Here is a 23,150-nt window from a genome sequence, read left to right on the forward strand (position 1 = left end):
TTTTATAATAACTATAGGAAAAGACTCCAACAAAATTTATGTTCCTATCATGCATAAATCTAAATAAATCATTGATTTTGCAAAATCTGATGACATCACAGGAGGGTGGAATTACTTTAATGCGCGCATCAATTCAATTATTGTTCTCATCAATTGATTTAATGCGCGCATTATATCAATTATTGCTCTCTTCAATTGAATTGTAGCGCGCATCAATTCAATTGTTGATATCATTAATTCATTTGAAGAGATCATTAATTCAGTTAAAGTGCGTATCAAATCAACTGAAGAATTAATGCTCTTATCAATTCAATTAATGCGTGCAATAATTCAGAATTGAAGATATCATTAATTATTTGAAGAGATCTTTAATTAAATTGTTGCGCGCATCAAATGAATTGATGATATCTTCAAATAATACAAAAGCATATAGATATCTTCAATTGAATTAAAGAGATCATCAAATTATTTATACCGAGCTCTAAATCAATTATTACAAACAATATTTCTACGAAATTGATGCTCTCATCAATTGAATTGAAGAGAGCAATAATTGAATTAATGCGCGCACGCATTAATTCATTTGATGAGAGCAATGATTGATTTAATGCGCGCATTAATTCAATTAAAGAGAGCAATAATTGAATTGATGATATCTTCAAATAATTGAAGATATCTTCAATTATTTGAGTTTATGTTAATTTGGCGCTCCATACCACAAATATACCTTAAATCCGCCACTGCGTACTATGTTGGCTTCTTTATGACAGACGTATTCATTATATAATGTTAAAGTTGTGGACATTAGAAATTGCTTGTTACGTAAATCCAGACATATTTGAGTTGAAACAATTTGTTGAAGCCTTTAATGTCATCAATTCTGGCATTTACATGTTTTCCACAATCAAAACATGAAGGTTTGCGAAGGAGTGGGTGTGGGCTATGCCTGACCACCTTTCGTAAGAGAATAATGAGTACACTTGACCTAATCTTCATATAGGCTAACCAAAGTGAATAAAATTTAGTTGAAATCATTAGAATGTGAATATAAGAAATGTCTTTCAGTTTTTAGCTCACCCGAGTGATAAGCTCAAGTGAGCTTTTCTGATCACTTGTGGATGTCCTTGAACTTTACACATTTTTTTTACTTCTCCAGAAACAATGTGTCAATTTCAACCAAACTTGCTAAAAGCATAAGTTTGCAAAGGGAATTTGAAAATATTCAAATAAAGGGTAACATTCCTTTCAAAGGGGAGATAATTGTTTAAAAAAAATAGTGACAATATGGTGACATCTTTTAAAAATCTTCTGAATAAGAACCACTGGGCCAGAAAACACAAAACTTAAAGTTCGCTCAAATCATGGTGAGGGAGGTAGGAACGTGGGGCCCTATAAAAGGAAATCGAAAGTTTTACATGAGAATCAAGAAATGATAACCGCGTTTTCGGGTATGTTGCATTTACAAATTCACAAAAATGGGCTAAACATAGTTTCACAGTTGATAAACTAGGTTTATCGACTGTAAACTATAGTTTACGAACTGTAAACTATAGTTAACGATTCGTTAACTATAGTTTTCATCCGTAAAACTATATTTAACGGTTGTAAACTATAGTTTACAAATGCTAATCCAAGTTTATCTGTCTTTAAATAAACGTTAACAATAGATTTTGCTGATAAATACAGATTCACATTTGTAAATCATAATTTACATTCGTTAACTATAGTTCACAATTGTTAATCCTAGTTTCACAAATTGTGATACTATATTTATCAGACTTGTAAACCGTAGTTTACAATCGTGAAACCGTATTTATCAGATAAACTATGTTTTGCAATCGCTAATGATTGTTTTCATTGTTAATTATAGTTTACGCTTGTGAAACATAGATTATCTGTTAACTATGGTTTACAGATGTGAAATATAGATTAACGTCGTTAACTATAGTTTACGGTCCGTAAACTATAGTTTACAGTCGACAAACCTAGTTTATCAACGGTGAAACTATGTTTAGCTCATTTCTGTGAATTTGGCGTGCCATAGTTGCAGGATAATTACCTTCGAGGTCAAGAAATGTTGTTTTGAAATATAAAAGCCGAAGCTGTCGAGACCATAGAGGTTATCCTGCAACATACACGAAAACAATAACAAAGAGGTTATCCTGCAACACACACGAAAACAATAAGAAAGAGGTTATCCTGCAACATACACGAAATCAATAACAAAGAGGTTATCCTGCAACATACACGAAAACAATAACAAAGAGGTTATCCTGCAACATACACGAAAACAATAACAAAGAGGTTATCCTGCAACATACACGAAAACAATAACAAAGAGGTTATCCTGCAACACACACGAAAACAATAACAAAGAGGTTATCCTGCAACATACACGAAAACAATAACTTTATTTTTATTCTATTACGGTTCAGATATATACAGCCGATCGTTTTCCTATATATAGCTACGAATTAGGTCACCGTGACGTCATGGCAGTTTCCGGAAAAAACGGTGTACATTGTTGTTTTTTTCTGACGAAAAAGGTAAGATGGTAGGGGTATTTTGAAGAAAAAAAATATTTCAAGTATTAAGTTGGGTGTTAACGGATTATATATGATTATATATCTATTGCTTTGAAAACAGTTCAAGAAAAACTTGTCTGTGCATCGCCATGTTTATACATGTGTGCAGGCGATTAGTTTATACTTAATGGCAAATGTTATTCAATCATCATAAATTTGTTTTGCAGCATATATTGATTAAGTTTTATAATTGTAAAATTTAATTATTGATCTGTTATCGACTTTATTGTTGTATTAGCAAAACACGAAGTGCAAGCGAGATGTGTATCAATTTTCTCATATTCGGTTAATTATTACGTATGAAGGTATATCGCAGAATAATGACTGCGGCATTCCTTTGATCTATGCAATAACTGTGGTAGAATACAGTACATGTGGATTCATTGTTTAAAGCATCCCTGCAATGGGAAAAATCTCCACAGGTAAACAGCATTCCTGTGGATGACATTAATCAGATACCTGTCCCTGTTGCGGTTACGCCTGTTGAATCGGATTGTGTTTGGGGGGGGGGGGGTGCATCATAAAAATGGAAGTTATCTCCTCCAATCATTTTTGCTTTAAAATTCAGCTTTCTTGCTTATCATTGTAATAAATGTGTGTTCTTCCATTATGAATTTATTCTGTTTGTTTTGATTACTTTGTTTCATTTATTTCAATTTATCAGCGATTTTTTTTTTATTGATTGAAAGGAAGACCTGTAGTCTTCAAATACACATCATGAGTTAAATCACTATATTATATATATCCACGTGTTGGGTTTCCATGAAATATAATTATGCTGTTGTGAGAATACTTATGCAGGCACGAGGTATCTCATACACTTTCAAAAACTGAAAGACAGTTATATCTATATGCTCTATGATATATGTTAAATCTTGTTGAATGTACTTTGATTAATCATATTGTTATTCAGCATTTGAAAAAACGTACAAGCATATCACCACTGTGGCATCACAGTTGTGAATAACATTCAAAATATTGCATTTTCATTGTGGTGTCCTTCTGTTGCTAACTTTTTAAAATCCCTGCACAATATGAAAGTATAATATATGAGCATTTAATTGGTTTAATTTGGAAAAACCAGATTGAATTTAAATATGATATTTATCTTATAGTATCATCATGTTATGGTGGTATAGTTGTATATAAAGTGCCAATTAACATAAACTCAAATAATTGAAAATATATTGTCTATGGCAAGCCCTTTTACTATATCTATTCGAAAAATAAGATATCTCTTTAAATTAAAGAGATATATCTTATTTTAAAGAGATATCTCCTTAAAATGAGAAATATCTATGGAGCCCTTTTACTATTTATTTGTAAAATAAGATATCTCTTTAAATAAGAGAAATATCTCTTTACACTAGAGAGATATCTATTTTTTGTAGAGAGATATCTACACTAGGGAGATGTCTCTTTAAAAAAGAGATATCTCTTTAAACAAAAGAGATATCTCTTTAAAAAGATATATCTCTTTAAATAATAAATATATCTCTTTAAACAAACGAAATATCTCTTTATGCTAGGAAGATATCTCTGAGAGATATCTCTTAAAGCTAAAGATATCTCTATCAATGTAAATAGAGATATCTCTTTAAGTTAGAGAGATATCTCTTTAAATTTTCAAAAAGAGATATCTCTTTAAATCCCTCCTGGTTATCATAATGACTTCTCCCTGTTGCATCACCAATTATATGATGTAACCATATTTTAACCAATTAAAATACTTCTAGAGTAAAAATGACAGAAAAGGTTAAAGAGATGGTTGGGGAAACATAATTTGGTATAACTGTAAATGTAAATCCAGTCTAGCTCTATGGCAAGCCCTTTGACTATTTATTCGAAAAATAAGATATCTTTTTAGATTAAAGAGATATCTCTTTTTGAAAATTTAAAGAGATATCTCTCTAACTTAAAGATATATCTCTTTTTACATTGATAGAGAGATATCTCTTTACGCTAGAGAGATATCTCTTTCTCTTTGAGAGATATCTCTCTAGCTTTGAGAGATATCTCTCAAAGAGAAAGAGATATCTATCAAGTGTAAAGAGATATCTCATTTGCTTAAAGAGATATCTCTTTAAACAAAAGAGATATTTCTTTTGGTTAAAGAGATATCTCCCTAGCGTAAAAAGATATATCTTTAACTTACAGAGATATCTCTTTAACCAATAAAGATATCTCTCTTATTTAAAGAGATATCTTATTTTACGAATAAATAGTAAAAGGGCTTGCCATACTAGCTCACATATTTTATCAATTTATTGTCTTTGTATTTTTTTTGTTACCTGTATACACTTCTCATGTGGTAAACACAAAATCTTCGCCCGGGATTGCAGCCAACATGGTAAGATTTGCTTTGGTGGGCTTACCTTTTAGGGAGAATTCCTTAAGTATTCAAACTAATAAAAAATATTGGAAAGAGATATCTCTTTTTCTTTGAGAGATATCTCTTTTTCACCAATTAAAGAGATATCTCTTACACTCTAGGAATTCTTAGAGAGATATCTACCAATAGAGATATCTCTCTAGTGTGTAAAGAGATATCTCTCTTATTTAAAGAGATATCTTATTTTACAAATAAATAGGAAAAGGGCTTGCCATAATTATCAACGATTTGAAGATAGTACATGTATTGTGAGTCTAGCATGCACTATTCAATTTGCACATGCCAGAGTTTAATAATTGCCATTTTAAGGAATATCATAAATGCCATATATCTTTTACAATATTGTGGGTTGGTGAGGAAGGGAGGTTACCTCTGCTTTCTACTTCTGTAGAGTGTCAGTTCCTTGAGAAAACAAAATGCTTATTCAGCCAAACACAACATGTTTTATTTCCCCTCTAGTGGATTTGAAATAGCAGATTTCACTTGCTAGTTATCTTTTATTTTCTTAGAATTTAGCTTTCTGGCAACTTCTCCAGAGTACACATTTCCATTTTGTGGCACTGTAAAGAGATGGAAAGTCCTATTTGTTGGTGATGGAACGTTGTGGCTGCAAGTCTGGCGACCTCAAAAAGCTATGTCCTATAGGCTAATTCAAGAAACAACATTTTACGCCATCGAAGGTGAGGCGATTATATATTTAAGAGAGATTAGAGAGAGATTTCTCTTGACCTCTTTCATACTTGACAAGAGTATGACAAAAGGAGTATTTGGTCCAGTGGGTTGATTACTTGTTATATAGATTTCATATACTTACTATCACAAGCACTTGACCACTTGCCCCCCCCCCCCCCCCCCCCCTCCCTCTTCACTAACCAAGTGTCTGATTTGCTTACTCTCACGAGAGTTAGTGAAACAACAGAATCGAGATAGTAAGCGAATCAGGACTCACGAGAAAAAGCGAAATGGACATCTGGGTAGTGAAGATGATTTCCCCCTCCCCCAACAAAAATTTATACTAGTACTAGTATGTAATGTGTTCTGACCAGACCACTTGCTCTTTTGTTCCTTCTCATTTAGGATTGCAAGTGTGAGGGTGACAAAGTGAAGTAGTGAAAACATGAAGACAAAGGAACAAAACTTATCATTCCTAAAGTAAACTTTGCAACTCTGCCTCGTCACCTTTACACATTGCCTTTTTCACTTAATTACTCAGAAGTTTCTATATATGATCATCAAATTCTTCCATTTGGGCTAACTCTAAAACTGGAATAAGATCAGCTAGGTTACTGAATGATAAAGACTCTTATAATATAAATTACAAATCTATGAAGAGGAGGAAGCTACTTGGGTTTTATATCCTAATTGTGTATATAGTAATTCAATGATGATGATTAGTTAATTATAACCTAGTGAATCTAAACAGAAAAATGACTTGGGAAGAAACAAAATGTTTGCACATTCATATCTGTATACACTTAAATGTATGTATACAGGTCTCATATCATGCTCACGCAGGCAATATAACCTACTCCAGTGAATTAAATGTATGTATACAGGTCTCATATCATGCTCACGCAGACAATATAACCTACTCCAGTGAACTTGTCTACCACATCCATATCGGCATTATCAGACTCCCATTCTCATGTCCAAGGTTGTCCAGAAGGCGATGTAGCGTAAGAGCACTACTTATTCACATCCGATTTCAAAATGAGACTGTGCTTACAAAATATCAATGTGCAATTGTTGTGTGCTATGAGACTGTTTGTGCTTACAAAATATCAATGTGCAATTGTTGTGTGCTTTTGCGTTCAAATGATTTTCACTATGATGAGAAAAAAAACCAATTGACTTTCATTTCATCGCTTTCCAAGTGACAGCAAGGAAAGAATGCATGGATTTTTGAAATTGGACTTAATTATTTCTTTTGTTCTAGCACCTACGATGCAACAACTGACTTCAATTACAAGCCCGGAAATAATGCACTTTGTCAAAGGAGATGTCATTGGATGGTAAGCATTCAATGACTTTATATACATGTACTTAGATCACATTACACATACAGGAGGGTATTAACTGTCGGATTAAACTATAATGTAAATCCCAATGAAGTGAACTAGAAGTTTATTAACTGTCGGATTAAACTATAATGTAAATCCCAATGAAGTGAACTAGAAGTTTATTAACTGTTGGATTAAACTATAATGTAAATCCCAATGAAGTGAACTAGAAGTTTATTAACTGTCGGATTAAACTATAATGTAAATCCCAATGAAGTGAACTAGAAGTTTATTAACTGTTGGATTAAACTATAATGTAAATCCCAATGAAGTGAACTAGAAGTTTATTAACTGTCAGATTAAACTATAATGTAAATCCCAATGAAGTGAACTAGAAGTTTATTAACTGTCGGATTAAACTATAATGTAAATCCCAATGACGTGAACTAGAAGTTGAGGGCACATTTCCGGGTGGTTTGGATTTATGTATGCTTGTTTTATCAACATTGATTCAACATATGAAATATATATATTTATAAAGTTGAAACAGCAGTGAAATTTGGGTTGGTTTTCAATGTTAAATTAACATTGATAATAATTTAAGCAGTGATTGTACTTGTATATTGATTGAATCTATGTGAATATTTGAAATATTGTTGTGAATATTTGAAAGATAGTCAGCCCTAAGTGAATAACCTAATTGAATGTCAAGTTAAAAGGCCACAACAAGAGATTTTTATGCCACCGCACTTGAAAACAGGAGCATATTGGTTTACACCTGTCTATGGCACGCCAAATTCACAAAAATGGGCTAAACATAGTTTCACAGTTGATAAACTAGGTTTAGCGACTGTAAACTATAATTTACGGATCGTAAACTATAGTTAACAATTCGTTAACTATAGTTTTCATCCGTAAAACTATATTTAACGGTTGTAAACTATAGTTTACAAATGCTAATCCAAGTTTATCTGTCTTTAAATAAACGTTAACAGTAGATTTTGCTGATAAATACAGATTCACATTTGTAAACTATAATTTACATTCGTTAACTATAGTTCACAATTATTTATCAGATAAACTATGTTTAACATTCGTTAATTATAGTTTTTGATCATAAACTATAGCCAACTGCCATTTTTACTCATAAACTATATTAAACAAAACTGTGTTTATCACTTTTTTGTGAATTCGGCGCATTAAATGACTATAAACTACATCTTACAAACCGTAAACTATCATTTACATTCGTTAATAATAGTTTAGACTTGTAAACCGTAGTTCGTGAAACCGTATTTATCAAATAAACTATGTTTTGCAATCGCTAATGATTGATTTCATTGTTAATTATAGTTTACGCTTGTAAAACATAGATTATCTGTTAACTATGGTTTACAGATGTGAAATATAGATTAAAGTCGTTAACTATAGTTTACGGTCCGTAAACTATAGTTTACAGTCGATAAACCTATAGTTTATCAATTGTGAAACTATGTTTAGCTCATTTTTGTGAATTTGGCGTGCCATACCTGTCAGTTGGTTGATTATGTTCGTCTATCGGTCGATAGATCAAATGTTGTTTGCTCAATATCTTAAGAACTGTTTGCTAGACAGACATCAAACTTGTTATACTGGTTTTCCCCAAAAGTAGATGACCCTTATTTGAGGTCACAAGGGAAAAAGGTCAAGGGTCAATCCACCCTGGACATGGGAAGATATTGTCTGCTCATATCTTAAGAACTCAATCTTTGCTTGATAGACATCAAACTGGGTATACTGGTTCTACCTAAGGAGTTAGATGACCCCTATTTATTTTGAGGTCTCATGGTCAAGGGTCAAACTGGAGTAAGATATTGTTGACTCAATATCTTGATTTGTTTGTTTGTAACATTCCTTCCAAATTTTTTCACCCATATTGAGACGTCGCCAGCTGTAGGTGAAGTATCACAAATTTAGACCTAAGCTTAGTGGTCAGGGCTATAGCAGTGAGGGTTTTTTAACATGCCAACACTTGCTGAGACCTCTGTTGTTAAGGTCATATCTGAAAGACATGTGATTTTCACTTCTAAATGCTAGTAATTGGTGAAGGAGCAGTCTCTGTTTTGATGCACCCATGGCATGAGCGGGACTCAAACTTACAACCTGTCAGTTATGAAGCAAATGCTCCGCCATTGACCTTCTGTGACCAGTCTCTGCTTCACAGACATCAAACATAGTACACAGGCTCTGCCTGATTTGCTCAATATCTTGAGAACCATTTAGGCCTAATTGACAGACATCAAACTTGTTCACTGTTTCTACTTCAGTAGATTTTTCAAATATAGTTTAATTGAATAAGTGAAAGCACCTATTCTGAATGAAAAGGTGACCTATTTGAATAGGTGATATCATTATTTTGAATTGGTGAGATTACTAATATTTGAATCAATGATATCACCAATCAAACTGAATAAGTGATATGTTCAATTTGATTTGGTGATATCACATTTTTGAATAGGCATGTTATTTCCAATTGATGGAACATATTTTCCCTTCATGACTAGGGGAACATAGCACAGACAGTCTGTGAAGAAGTTTTTCTTCTTGTTCAGGAAATGCAAACAAAATGTAAACATACCATTCCGGATAGGTCCAGTGATTGCACGAGGGCGCGGATTCTGGAAAAGATGGACGTCTCACAGAAAGAGGGCTATCGTTGACTGGGGACAGGGGGAATTTCTATATGGAAGACAATATGCCATATCTGCTGTTATATCTGAAAGTAAGTAACCCTAGTAGTATGAAGGAATGCTGTGCTTGATGATGCATTGATGTGGCGTGTTCTTGGTTGAATTTCACGAGAGGGAGGTGTCAATTTGATGTATTTATTTTTCAGATGATAGAAAACTTTTAAGAATACAACATAGTGCAGTGAATTATAACAGCTAGCACATATTCCCTCTCCTCCTTGTTATTTAGAATTTGGTTTTTGAATATTTATATACTGAGTCTCCCTTTAAAAAAGGGGGGGGGGGGATATAGTGTTTATGCTCAATATCAAGTATCTTTTAAAAGAACCCTTTGCTTGACAGACATCAAATCTCTTATACTTTTCTCCCCTTCAAGAATAGATGACCGCTATTGATTTTGCAGTCATAAGGTCAAACTACTCTGGACATAGGAAGATATTGTCCTCTCAATATCTTGAGAACCCTTTGCTTGACGGAAACTTGGTACACTGGTTCTCCAAAGAACTAGATGCCCTTTATTGCTTTTGAAGTCAAAGGGTCAAACTGGACACACAAAGATTTGTTTAGAACCCTTTGCTTGAAAGATATCAAATTTGGCACACTCATACCCTAAGGAGTTTGATGACCCCTATTGATTTTAAGGATACAAGGTCAAAGGTCAAGGGCCAAACTACTTTGGACATAAGAAAATCTATCAGTACATCTGTCATCGTTGAATAATAGAACCCTTTGCCATTCAGCCATTGTTGCCCTTGACTAGTAGATGTCACTTATTTTTCACTTGTAAATCTAAATTTGGCAAGTTTTCAATATTGCCACATGGTGTGTGTGTTGGGGTTGGGTGGGTGGATGGGTGTTGAAATATATATGTTTCTCAAACATTTCTTGTTATTTCTTCTTAGACACTCCTCCTTTCTTTGTGAGGGATGGCATTTCAGTTACCTCATACCAGGTTACCATTGGTGACACTACGACCATTTACAGTCCAGTCCTTGCAGTATCTGTCAAAGACAGAGATGACAACAGAACATTGAGAGTAGTTATGGAAACAAAATCTATCTATTTTGTTTTCAATGATTCATCAAGTGAGTTTGGTGTAAAATGGTTATCAATTACATTTATTCATTTATTTAACATATACTAGAATGTGCGAAATATCAACGCTACTGTAGAATCCTTATTTTATACAAGTACCTAATATCGTGAAATGAGTGATACATTCTAACATAATATCCTATAAAGTTATTAATCTCTTGAATTTGAAAAATGCCCATTCTATCTTATTATGCCCCCCTCCCCATTCAAAGAAGAGGGGATATTGCTTTGCACCTGTCAGTCACAGGCACTCGACGTTTTAAATATCTATAATAAAAAAAATTGTCTTCCTGTAAACATAATATTGACAATATTATGTTTACAGGAAGACAATTTTTTTTATTATAGATATTTAAAACGTCGAGTGCCTGTGTTATTTAGATATATCGACGATGTTTTATCTATTAACAATGATAATTTTCATTCATATGTCGATTCGATATATCCCAGTGAACTCAAAATAAAAGACACCACAGTCGTCCACTTCTGCTTTATACTTAGATATTTTATTGAAAGTAGATATTAACGGCAAACTAACAACTCAACTTTATGACAAATGGGATGATTTCAGCTTCTCTATCGTCAACTTCCCATATTTATGTAGCAATATATTCCATTATCAGGCTGCATATGGTGTTTTTATCTCTCAACTGATTTGATATGCAAGAGCTTGTTCTGCTTATGGTCAGTTTTTAAATCAAAGCAGGCTACTGACAAACAAATTGATGGTACAGGGGTTCCAACAGTCTCGTTTAAAGTCAGCATTTCGCAAATTTTATGGTCGTTATAATGATCTAGTTTGCCAATACAACCTATCATTGGGTCAAATGCTGTCCTACGTGTTTCATACCGATTGTTAGGTCGTTCTTGGAACACTGATTCTGACTACGGATAACTCCGTTTACCTGATCAAGATATAGGGCTCACGGCAGGTGTGATCGGTTGACAGATGCTTACTCCTCCTAGGCACCTGATCCCACCTCTGGTATATGCAGGGGTCTGTGTTTGCCAAACTCTCTATTTTGTATTGTTTATAGGAGTTATGAGATTGATCACTGTTCGTTATCTTCACCTTTCATCTTGAGAACCATTCACTTGGTCATAATGATATTTCATTCATATGTGGGTTGGTTATGTGTAGAAGAGGACCCCTATTGATTTTGAGGTCAAAAGGTCAAAGACCAATCCACTCAAAACATAGGAAGATATATGGTCCACCCATTATCTTGAGAACCCCTTTCTTCACAGCCATCAAACTTAGTACACTGGTTCATTGTAAGGAGAAAATGACCCCTATTGATTTTGAGGTCACATGGTCAAATTAAACATAGGAATATACCATCTGCTCAATATCTTGAGAACCCTTTGCTTGACAAACATCAAACTTGGTACACTAGCTGGTACATCCCAAGGAGAAAATGACCCCTATTGATTTTGAGGTCACATGGTCAAAGGTCAAACTGAACATAGGAAGATATTGTCTGCTCAATATTTGAGAACCCTTTGCTTGAAAGACATCAAACTTGGTATATTAGTGCATCCTAATGAGTAGATGACCCCTATTGATATTTAGGTCACTTGGTCAAAAGCTAAGGATCAATCCTTTCTGGACATAGAAAGATATTGTCCACTCAATATCTTGATTTGTTTTGGCTGCACTGCTATCAATTAAATGATTCATGTGTTTAATCCTTTTCAATTTTGCACCACAGGGGCATATATGTTTTAGAAACATTTCTTGTTTGTTTTTTGTTTTATTAAGTCCCATTAAGTTTTCACCAGATGTCACCAGCTTTAGGTGAAGTATCATAAAGTTTGACCTTGTTTAGCCATAGCAATGGGGGTTCTTTAGTGTGCCAATGCCTACTGGTACAAGGGGCATTGTTTTTGAAGGTCATATCTGAAAAACCCATGGCTTTCTTTTGTAATGCTGGGCGCTTGGCAAAGGAACAGTCACTACCCAAATAAACGTCTTAAATTTGATGTGACAATGGAACTGAACATGGGACTTCCCAGTTGTGAACACATTTACCACTATACACTACCACGTCCATTCCATACTATAATGTATGGCAATCCCTCAAATACAGACAAATGTACGATGCCTTCAAGGACATGTGCTTTGCATGTACACTTCAAGGAATACATTAATGATAAATGAATAAGATTATAAAAACAACTTAAGTGACACTTCTCATCTTACCCTGATTCCCAGTTTTCACCCCTTAGAATTGTGTATGATCCTTCATTTGAACAAAGCTGAATCAACCAAGGACATTTTATGCTAAGTTTGGTTGAAAAGGAACCAATGGTTATCATAAAGAAATCCAGAATTTGAAATGTCAACAAAGACCAATAGACAGATAATGGACAAATTTTGCTCAAAAAAGGTTATTGGTAAATTGAGAAGGAAAATACATGTAATTCAAATACGGGCTGTAAATTTCTATAAAATAGCATGTAAACAAAACTGCAGAATTTACATTCTAAGTTCAATATCGGAATTTCTGTAGATAACATTCTTACTGCAAAGTTGTTGAAAATTGGACACTTCACCCTGAAAATAAAAGCTGTTGACTCCTGTGGCAAATCAGCAGCAGTTCCTGTCTTTGTTACAGTTGTAAGTTTTATGTAAAATACCAACTTTAATATTACATATTTTTCATCAAAATGTGCTTTAGATTCCTTACTAATAAAACATGGGTTAAAATATTCTATTATCATTTTTTTTTTTAGGTTGAAAGTAACCCTACAACCACACAGGAGACATTTTTGGGCAAACCAGGCAAGTACAATTTTCCAATTTTCTCCTTTAGGACAAGTTGGACCAGATTAGCAGGAATATTGTGGCCCCTCACAATTGTTCAGCCCGACATTTTTCACCCAATGCCTCCCTTAGAAATACCAGTCTATTGCAGCCATAAGGCCCGATACCCCCTGGTGAGGTGTTACTGATGTGGGTTAAAATTCACTTGTTAAAATCCTGGGTCTGGGCCTGCATTGCCCCATGACTGCATTGTCTTACAAAATTGACTGCATTGCCTTACAAAACTGACTGCATTGCCTTACACAAAACTGACTGCATTGCCTAACACAAAACTGACTGCATTGCCTTACACAAAACTGACTGCAGTGTTGTAATAGTATCTCTCATATTTCTCCTAGATAAGGGTTACATCATTCTGGATACAGTTGTACTTACTGATATACAAACTAGGTGACCCTAACCCTTCTCAATTTGTCATGACAAAGATTCCACATATTGACAATTCGGGTATGTGTGTTTGTGCAAAATCGGTAAATAAGTATACACATCTTCAATGTGTGAGCAATTACAGTGTAAAGTTTTGAAGAGTATTGAATTAAATTTTTTTGAATATTTTACAAATGCCCCCTAACAAAGATGAAATAGGAAGGGTGATCAAAATGTTATCAGACTAGCATCATAAGATTAATACTATACAAGGGATGTCAGGTGGTGTGACTGAGCAGAAACTCCAATGATCATTTGATGTCCATAATGCCAGTTTTCAATGTATTCTTCAGTGAAATCAATTCTTCCCAGTGTCTTGATATAAACATGAAACTATAAAAGACCTTCTAACAACTGGAAATGGAGCACTCGCTAAGTATTTATAATTTTCTTTGTGAACTATGATCTGTAGAAAACATATACCACAGTACTTAGGTATGATGTATCAGCCCAAGTCCAAGGATTTTGTTGTCATTCTCACTGACCTTGTTATCTGGAGGGCTAGAAGCCATTTCCACTATGGTTCTAAATTGCCAACCAGAAACAAATGATTTACACAACTTGAGTATTTATATGGCATTTTGCTATTTATTTGCAAAAATAAGATTTAAAGAGATACCTATTTAGTTATGCACTTACATTTTTAAAACTCTGAAAAAGGCCAAGGAAAATGTGAAATATGTTTGAGAATGAAATAATAACTTCTTTTTCTTAAGAGTTCCAAAATTTTATAGTTGCAATATCCCATATTCATTAACCATAATATCCAGGTGCATGAATGAAAGATAAATGAGCATTCAAGTAAAAAATGTAACTTAACATCAATGGTGCTTGTCTCAACTTTTATATCATGCACTCTAGTACAATGAACCTCAATAAAGACTAAATAGACAAGATTGCTACAGGTAGCCATGTCACCCACTGCCACAAAAAAGGTTGAAGCACAAAATCTCATAACTCCTGAAAAATTTGTTGAGTCAAAATAACGGCGCATTATGATCAACTATACACATGGTGACTAACAATCCTACAGAATTTGAACAAATTTCGTAGAGCGGTCTCTGAGGAGTTGCGTCCACAGTTTTCCTATAGTGTAGCATGTACAAAATCAACAAAGCCCCATAACTCTTGTAAAATTTGTCAAATCAAAATGGCGGTGCTATTTGATCAACTACATATGGTGACTAACAATCCTACAAAATTTGAACAAAATCCGTTGAACAGTTTCTGAGGAGTTGTGTCCACAAAGTGAAGTGGGACGCACGGACACCGGTATTTCTATGTCCCCTTCCGCGTTGCGGTGGGGGACAAAAATACACAAGAACAAATTTTAAATTTTACATGATAATATATGTGTATATTTTCAAGAGTAGCAGGGCCAAACAAAATCCTTATCGGTATGTAAATGTTCTGAAATCAGTTTTTTTCATTGATCTTCAGATTGGGATGGGGCTAAATTTAACCAGGGAAAAAATTTTACATACCGTAAATGTACTTTTTTTTCCACATGGAAATTTATCCCAGCATACTTGAAGTGCATTTAAGACATACAATGGCAATCCAAACAAGAGGCCCGCAGGCCTTATCGGTCACCTGAATACTAGTGAAAAAGTATCACTACTTCTATGGGCTATGAAATCTAGAAAAAATTTCCTGTTCTGAATATCTAAGCTAAATTATAATGTTCAGCAACAGTATAAAACAAGATGTGTTCTTAAAACTTCAATGCCCTCAAAAGTGCATACACTGATGAAAGGCTTTAAAGAATAGGTGTAGTAACATTAAAACATCTGCAAATATGCATTTAGATTTTATACAGTATCAGCAAACTTACACATAATACTATATACTAATTTTGGCCCTACCCTGGGGTCATAACCCTTACTCTGAGGATCATCAAATTTACAATTTTGGTAAAAGACTACCTGCTCTATCCATTTAGTTTCAATTTAGTATAAATAGCACTAAAGAAGATGTTATTCAAGTGTTTTACACATAAACACCATATAACAAGTTTGGCCCTGCCCTGGGGTCAGAACACCTACCCCGGGGATCATGAAATTTATAATTTTGGTAGAGGCTTTCCTCCTCTACATTACTATATGCATTTTGTTTTTCTTACATGTGTGTGGTTCTTGAGAAGATTTTTGAAAATTGGTCATTTTGGGGCAGTTTTTGCCCTGCCCCTAAGGCCCCAGGGGTGCAGGAATCCTGAAATTTACAATTTATTTTCCCTTTATTCCAAATATGTTTCATACCAAATTTGAAAAGAATTGAAATGATAGTTATCAAGAAGAAGTTAAAAATGTCTATTGTTCACACATTTAATAACTGACCATTTTGGCCCCACCCTGATACCAAAACCCTTACCCTTGGGATCATCAAATTTACAATTTTGGTAAAGGACTACCTCTTCTTTCTAAATATCTATTTACTTTCAATTTAGTATCAATAGCACTAAAGAAAATGTTATTTAAGTGTTTTACACATAAACACTATAACAAGTTTGAGTTTGGCCCCACCCTGGGGTCAGAACCCCTACCCTGGGGATCATGAAATTTACCGTTTTGGTAGAGGCTTTCCTCCTCTACATTACTATGCATTTAGTTTTTCTTACATGTTTGTGGTTCTTGAGAAGAAGATTTTTGAAAAATTGTCATTTTGGGGCAGCACCCTAAAGCCCAGGGGTGCAGGAATCCTGAAATTTACAATTCATATTCCCCTTGTTCCAAATATGTTTCATACCAAATTTGAAAAGAATTGGAATGATAGTTATCAAGAAGAAGTTAAAAATGTCTATTGTTCACACAATAACTGACCATTTTGGCCCCACCCTGATACCAAAACCCCTATCCCTGGAATAATCAAATTTACAATTTTGGTAAAGGACTAACTATTCTTCCTAAATATCTATTTACAATCAATGTAGTATCAATAGCATTAAAGAAGATGTAATTTAAGTGTTTTCCACATAAACACTATATAACAAGTTTGGCTCTGCCCTGGGGTCAGGACCCCTACCCCGGGGATCATGAAATTTACAATTTTGGTAGAGGCCTTCCTGCTCTACATCACTATGCATTTAGTTTTTCTTACATGTGTGTGGTTCTTGAGAAGAAGATTTTTGAAAATTGGTCAATTTTGGGCACTTTTTGCCCCGCCCCTAGGGCCCCAGGGGTGCTGGAGTCCTGAAATTTACATTTATGTCCCCCTTGTCCCAATGATGCTTCATGTCAAATTTGAAAAGAATTGGAAAGGTAGTTATTAAGAAGAAGTTAAAAATGTTCAATTGTTAACGCACGACACATGGACGATGACAGACGAAAACCTATTGCAATAGGTCACCTGAGTTTACTCAGGTGACCTAAAAATAAATCCGCGTAATTTTCTACCAGCAGATTGAACAGTAATTGTTATTTTGCAGAATTATGACCCTGTGGAAAAAAGTACATGCATGTTTATAGTAATCCATGAATAGTGGGGGAAATTTTTTAAAATCATTAAATAAAAATCTTCTTTTCCAAAACAGCAAGGTCATGTTAGTCATATTGGTATTGAGACATTGTGATGTTATGTGGATTCAAGTTCAGTTAAGTCGCAGTTCCCATGGGCCTACGTAAAGGTCATCATATGGGGTCAAAATTTGTAAAGGAATGATCTTTTTAAAAAATCTTTTAAAGAGCAGCTGGGCTAAGGTAAGCATTGTGGCCCATGGCCTCTTGTATTGGATATGAAATGAAATTGTTAGGGACACACAGTTCCAGATCATGCTACCTATCAAGTGGTAAGTAGGGTGTTGTTGCAATGACTATAACATGATAACAAGCTGAAGATGAGATAACTATGGCACACTGGGGTACTATTTGTTTGGTAAGTAAATATCTCTCCATTTTAAAAAGTTACCTCTTTAGAAAAAAAAATCTCTTTAAAGTTAAGAGATACCTCTCCAATCCAAGAAAGATATTTCTTTCATTTAAAGATATCTCTTACCTTGAGAGATATCCCTTTAAGATAAAAAGGTATTTCTTTTACTTTAATAGATATCTTTATAAGAATTTAAATGATAAGAGAGATGGATATCAGTTTTTCTCATTGCATTCTTATGGTAAATAACTATCAAAATCCACAACAGTGTGGCATTGTAGAGCCCTATCCAGATTTATGTGCTTCAAATCTTACAGCATTATGTGTTTAACAAATATATATACTGAAGATACACTGCATGCCTGTAATATGTCCATACTTCACAGTATTATATAATGTGTATATTAACAACCTCCCATTACCAAACAGCTGTATGTTTTTGTTCTTGTTTTACAGTCATTGTTTGGAAAGTAGGCTTGCCCTTGTCTCTTGGTTTGACTCTAATTTGCCTTGGAAGCTTGTTAGTGTGTTCCTGCATTCGATGGAGAAAAGAAACCACCTTCCAAGATGCCTTTACACATGAACAAAATGTGTGTAACTACTAACAGAAAAGTTATCAACACTGCTTCTATGTACAGATAATTTTATTTTCTTTAAAAAAATTGTAAATAGAATCATGATTGTATATATTACAATACACCTTTAAAATAATATATTCATAGTGGGTTGGTTTTTTTTGCATTGAAAGTGTTGAATTTTGTCATTTTAAATCACTTTGGCACACAGAGATACAGGCATCAGCATATATTGTAAGAAGTTCTGTTCTTTTCCAAACAGTCTGCGATAGCACTTCTACAAAAGAAGAGAAATAATATACTGTTTCAATATTAGCAATAGAATTTACATCTCAAATAATTGTTTTAAAAAATGTAGGAAGTTTGCTTCTATCATTTAATGTTTTTGTTCTAACTGAGAATGTGATGTCATGAAAATGACCAAAATTTACTCATGAGATCAAATTAATTTTAATGTCATTTCATGAGAATATCACGATTAAATTGGTGTCAAAACAGATGTAGGATCCTATAGTGTATATAAATAGCTCTATCACTGTGATCACTATAGTGTATATAAATAGATCTGTCACTGTGATCACTATACTGTATATAAATAGTTCTGTCACTGTGATCACTATAGTGTATATAAATAGGTCTGTCACTGTGATCACTATAGTGTATATAAATAGGTCTGTCACTGTGATCACTATAGTGTATATAAATAGGTCTGTCACTGTGATCACTATAGTGTATATAAATAGTTCTGTCACTGTGATCACTATAGTGTATATAAATAGATCTGTCACTGTGATCACTATAGTGTATATAAATAGGTCTGTCACTGTGATCACTATAGTGTATATAAATAGGTCTGTCACTGTGATCACTATGTCACTGTGATCACTATAGTGTATATAAATAGGTCTGTCACTGTGATCACTATAGTGTATATAAATAGATCTGTCACTGTGATCACTATAGTGTATATAAATAGGTCTGTCACTGTGATCACTATAGTGTATATAAATAGGTCTCTTACAGTGATCACTATAGTGTATATAAATAGGTCTGTCACTGTGATCACTATAGTGTATATAAATAGGTCTGTCACTGTGATCACTATAGTGTATATAAATAGGTCTGTCACTGTGATCACTATAGTGTATATAAATAGTTCTGTCACTGTGATCACTATAGTGTATATAAATAGGTCTGTCACTGTGATCACTATAGTGTATATAAATAGTTCTGTCACTGTGATCACTATAGTGTATATAAATAGATCTGTCACTGTGATCACTATAGTGTATATAAATAGGTCTGTCACTGTGATCACTATAGTGTATATAAATAGGTCTGTCACTGTGATCACTATGTCACTGTGATCACTATAGTGTATATAAATAGGTCTGTCACTGTGATCACTATAGTGTATATAAATAGGTCTGTCACTGTGGTCACTATAGTGTATATAAATAGGTCTGTCACTGTGATCACTATAGTGTATATAAATAGATCTGTCACTGTGATCACTATAGTGTATATAAATAGATCTGTCACTGTGATCACTATAGTGTATATAAATAGGTCTCTTACAGTGATCACTATAGTGTATATAAATAGGTCTGTCACTGTGATCACTATAGTGTATATAAATAGGTCTCTCACAGTGATCACTATACTGTATATAAATAGGTCTGTCACTGTGATCACTATAGTGTATATAAATAGGTCTGTCACTGTGATCACTATATTGTATATAAATAGGTCTGTCACTGTGATCACTATAGTGTATATAAATAGGTCTGTCACTGTGATCACTATAGTGTATATAAATAGGTCTGTCACTGTGATCACTATGTCACTGTGATCACTATAGTGTATATAAATAGGTCTGTCACTGTGATCACTATAGTGTATATAAATAGATCTGTCACTGTGATCACTATAGTGTATATAAATAGGTCTGTCACTGTGATCACTATAGTGTATATAAATAGGTCTGTCACTGTGATCACTATAGTGTATATAAATAGGTCTGTCACTGTGACCACTATAGTGTATATAAATAGGTCTGTCACTGTGATCACTATAGTGTATATAAATAGGTCTGTCACTGTGATCACTATAGTGTATATAAATAGGTCTCTCACTGTGATCACTATAGTGTATATAAATAGATCTGTCACTGTGATCACTATAGTGTATATAAATAGGTCTGTCACTGTGATCACTATACTGTATATAAATAGATCTGTCACTGTGATCACTATAGTGTATATAAATAGGTCTGTCACTGTGATCACTATATTGTATATAAATAGGTCTGTCACTGTGATCACTATAGTGTATATAAATAGGTCTGTCACTGTGATCACTATAGTGTATATAAATAGGTCTGTCACTGTGATCACTATGTCACTGTGATCACTATAGTGTATATAAATAGGTCTGTCACTGTGATCACTATAGTGTATATAAATAGGTCTGTCACTGTGATCACTATAGTGTATATAAATAGATCTGTCACTGTGATCACTATAGTGTATATAAATAGGTCTGTCACTGTGATCACTATACTGTATATAAATAGGTCTGTCACTGTGATCACTATACTGTATATAAATAGTTCTGTCACTGTGATCACTATAGTGTATATAAATAGGTCTGTCACTGTGATCACTATAGTGTATATAAATAGTTCTGTCACTGTGATCACTATAGTGTATATAAATAGGTCTGTCACTGTGATCACTATAGTGTATATAAATAGGTCTGTCACTGTGATCACTATAGTGTATATAAATAGGTCTGTCACTGTGATCACTATAGTGTATATAAATAGGTCTGTCACTGTGATCACTATAGTGTATATAAATAGGTCTGTCACTGTGATCACTATAGTGTATATAAATAGGTCTGTCACAGTGATCACTATACTGTATATAAATAGGTCTCTTACAGTGATCACTATACTGTATATATAAATAGGTCTGTCACTGTGATCACTATAGTGTATATAAATAGGTCTCTCACAGTGATCACTATAGTGTATATAAATAGATCTGTCACTGTGATCACTATAGTGTATATAAATAGGTCTGTCACTGTGATCACTATATTGTATATAAATAGGTCTGTCACTGTGATCACTATAGTGTATATAAATAGGTCTGTCACTGTGATCACTATAGTGTATATAAATAGGTCTGTCACTGTGATCACTATGTCACTGTGATCACTATAGTGTATATAAATAGGTCTGTCACTGTGATCACTATAGTGTATATAAATAGATCTGTCACTGTGATCACTATAGTGTATATAAATAGGTCTGTCACTGTGATCACTATACTGTATATAAATAGGTCTGTCACTGTGATCACTATAGTGTATATAAATAGATCTGTCACTGTGATCACTATAGTGTATATAAATAGGTCTCTCACAGTGATCACTATAGTGTATATAAATAGGTCTGTCACTGTGATCACTATAGTGTATATAAATAGGTCTGTCACTGTGATCACTATAGTGTATATAAATAGGTATGTCACAGTGATCACTATAGTGTATATAAATAGGTCTGTCACTGTGATCAGTATAGTGTATATAAATAGATCTGTCACTGTGATCACTATAGTGTATATAAATAGGTCTCTCACAGTGATCACTATAGTGTATATAAATAGATCTGTCACTGTGATCACTATAGTGTATATAAATAGGTCTGTCACTGTGATCACTATAGTGTATATAAATAGGTCTGTCACTGTGATCACTATAGTGTATATAAATAGGTCTGTCACTGTGATCACTATAGTGTATATAAATAGGTCTGTCACTGTGATCACTATAGTGTATATAAATAGATCTGTCACTGTGATCACTATAGTGTATATAAATAGGTATGTCACTGTGATCACTATAGTGTATATAAATAGGTCTGTCACTGTGATCACTATAGTGTATATAAATAGGTCTGTCACTGTGGTATAATGCTCTAATGAGTAGATACAAATAAAACACAGGTATAAAGGACACACTCTGAAGTTTATGAGGATGATGCTTACAGTGCCTCACAAAATTTAATCTTTACATGAAAAGTGGATTGTATACAAGTTAATACTACTAGTACAGTAATTCTTGAGAAAAGTCACCCACTTAATGGATTTTATTATACAGCGTACTAAGTTTCATATTTTCTTCACTAAACCTGCGATTAATTCTTTTTAGATAAACTTAAGACATACTGCTTACAGAGAAATTTTCACCAATTTCACCCTAATCTTATGTGGGTGAATTTCAAACTGGGTAAATCTAAAGTTACATTTTGAAGTTGCTAAAATCCAGCTTAGGATGAATTTAAAGACCCCCCCCCCTTCCAAAAAAAATACAATATGGTTTCTTCACATATCACTGGATGTGGGTGGAGCTTATCTATGGTCATTGTTATCTACCTGGAATTTACCTGGCCAATCGATTTTATCTTGTTTAACATCTCACTGGAGAATTTTTCACTCACATGGAGATGTCACCAAGACCAGTGAAGGGCTTCAAATAGGCCTTTGCTCGGTGCTTACGGTCATTGAGCAGTAAGGGTTCTTTAGCGTGCCACACCTACTGTGACATGGGGCATCCGTTTTTTAAGGTCATCTCCAGAGATCAGGCTGTT

The 23,150-nt window shown here is 33.8% G+C and overlaps 2 protein-coding genes across 5 annotated transcripts in view; one reads left to right on the forward strand and one right to left on the reverse strand.

The window, feature by feature from the left end:
* The first annotated feature begins 5,472 nt into the window (after nt 1–5,472).
* LOC125680382 (uncharacterized) lies at nt 5,473–18,633 on the forward strand. 2 transcript variants are annotated; one of them, XM_048919938.2, is made up of 7 exons: nt 5,473–5,657; nt 6,914–6,989; nt 9,569–9,738; nt 10,609–10,791; nt 13,315–13,421; nt 13,538–13,586; nt 18,375–18,633. In XM_048919938.2, the coding sequence occupies exons 1-7, from the start codon at nt 5,612–5,614 to the stop codon at nt 18,521–18,523; spliced, it is 780 nt and encodes a 259-aa protein (XP_048775895.1). In that variant the 5' UTR covers nt 5,473–5,611; the 3' UTR covers nt 18,524–18,633. The 2 variants fall into 2 exon arrangements, with proteins under 2 accessions (XP_048775895.1, XP_056010432.1); XM_056154457.1 differs by lacking the exon at nt 5,473–5,657 and adding an exon at nt 6,569–6,653.
* The window catches only part of LOC125680380 (protein ABHD18-like), a 33,598-nt gene continuing 28,992 nt past the window's right edge, over nt 18,545–23,150 (reverse strand). For all 3 annotated transcript variants that reach the window (XM_048919935.2, XM_056154456.1, XM_048919936.2), the window contains one exon: nt 18,545–18,770. In XM_048919935.2, coding sequence (XP_048775892.1) covers nt 18,716–18,770 — 55 coding nt within the window. In that variant the 3' untranslated portion in view covers nt 18,545–18,715. The remainder of the gene's footprint in view (nt 18,771–23,150) is intronic.

Source organism: Ostrea edulis, chromosome 2 (genome assembly GCF_947568905.1).
Source record: "Ostrea edulis chromosome 2, xbOstEdul1.1, whole genome shotgun sequence".
In the NCBI taxonomy this organism is placed as follows: Eukaryota; Metazoa; Mollusca; class Bivalvia; order Ostreida; family Ostreidae; genus Ostrea; species Ostrea edulis.

Bases quoted from the DNA above. Each gene is read 5' to 3' on its own strand.
- LOC125680382 (XM_048919938.2), top strand. From the start codon at position 5,612: ATGTCCTATAGGCTAATTCAAGAAACAACATTTTACGCCATCGAAG. The intron at 10,792-13,314 runs GTGAGTTTGGTG...GAATTTCTGTAG, and splicing joins TGTTTTCAATGATTCATCAA to ATAACATTCTTACTGCAAAG. The intron at 13,587-18,374 runs GCAAGTACAATT...CTTGTTTTACAG, and splicing joins GACATTTTTGGGCAAACCAG to TCATTGTTTGGAAAGTAGGC.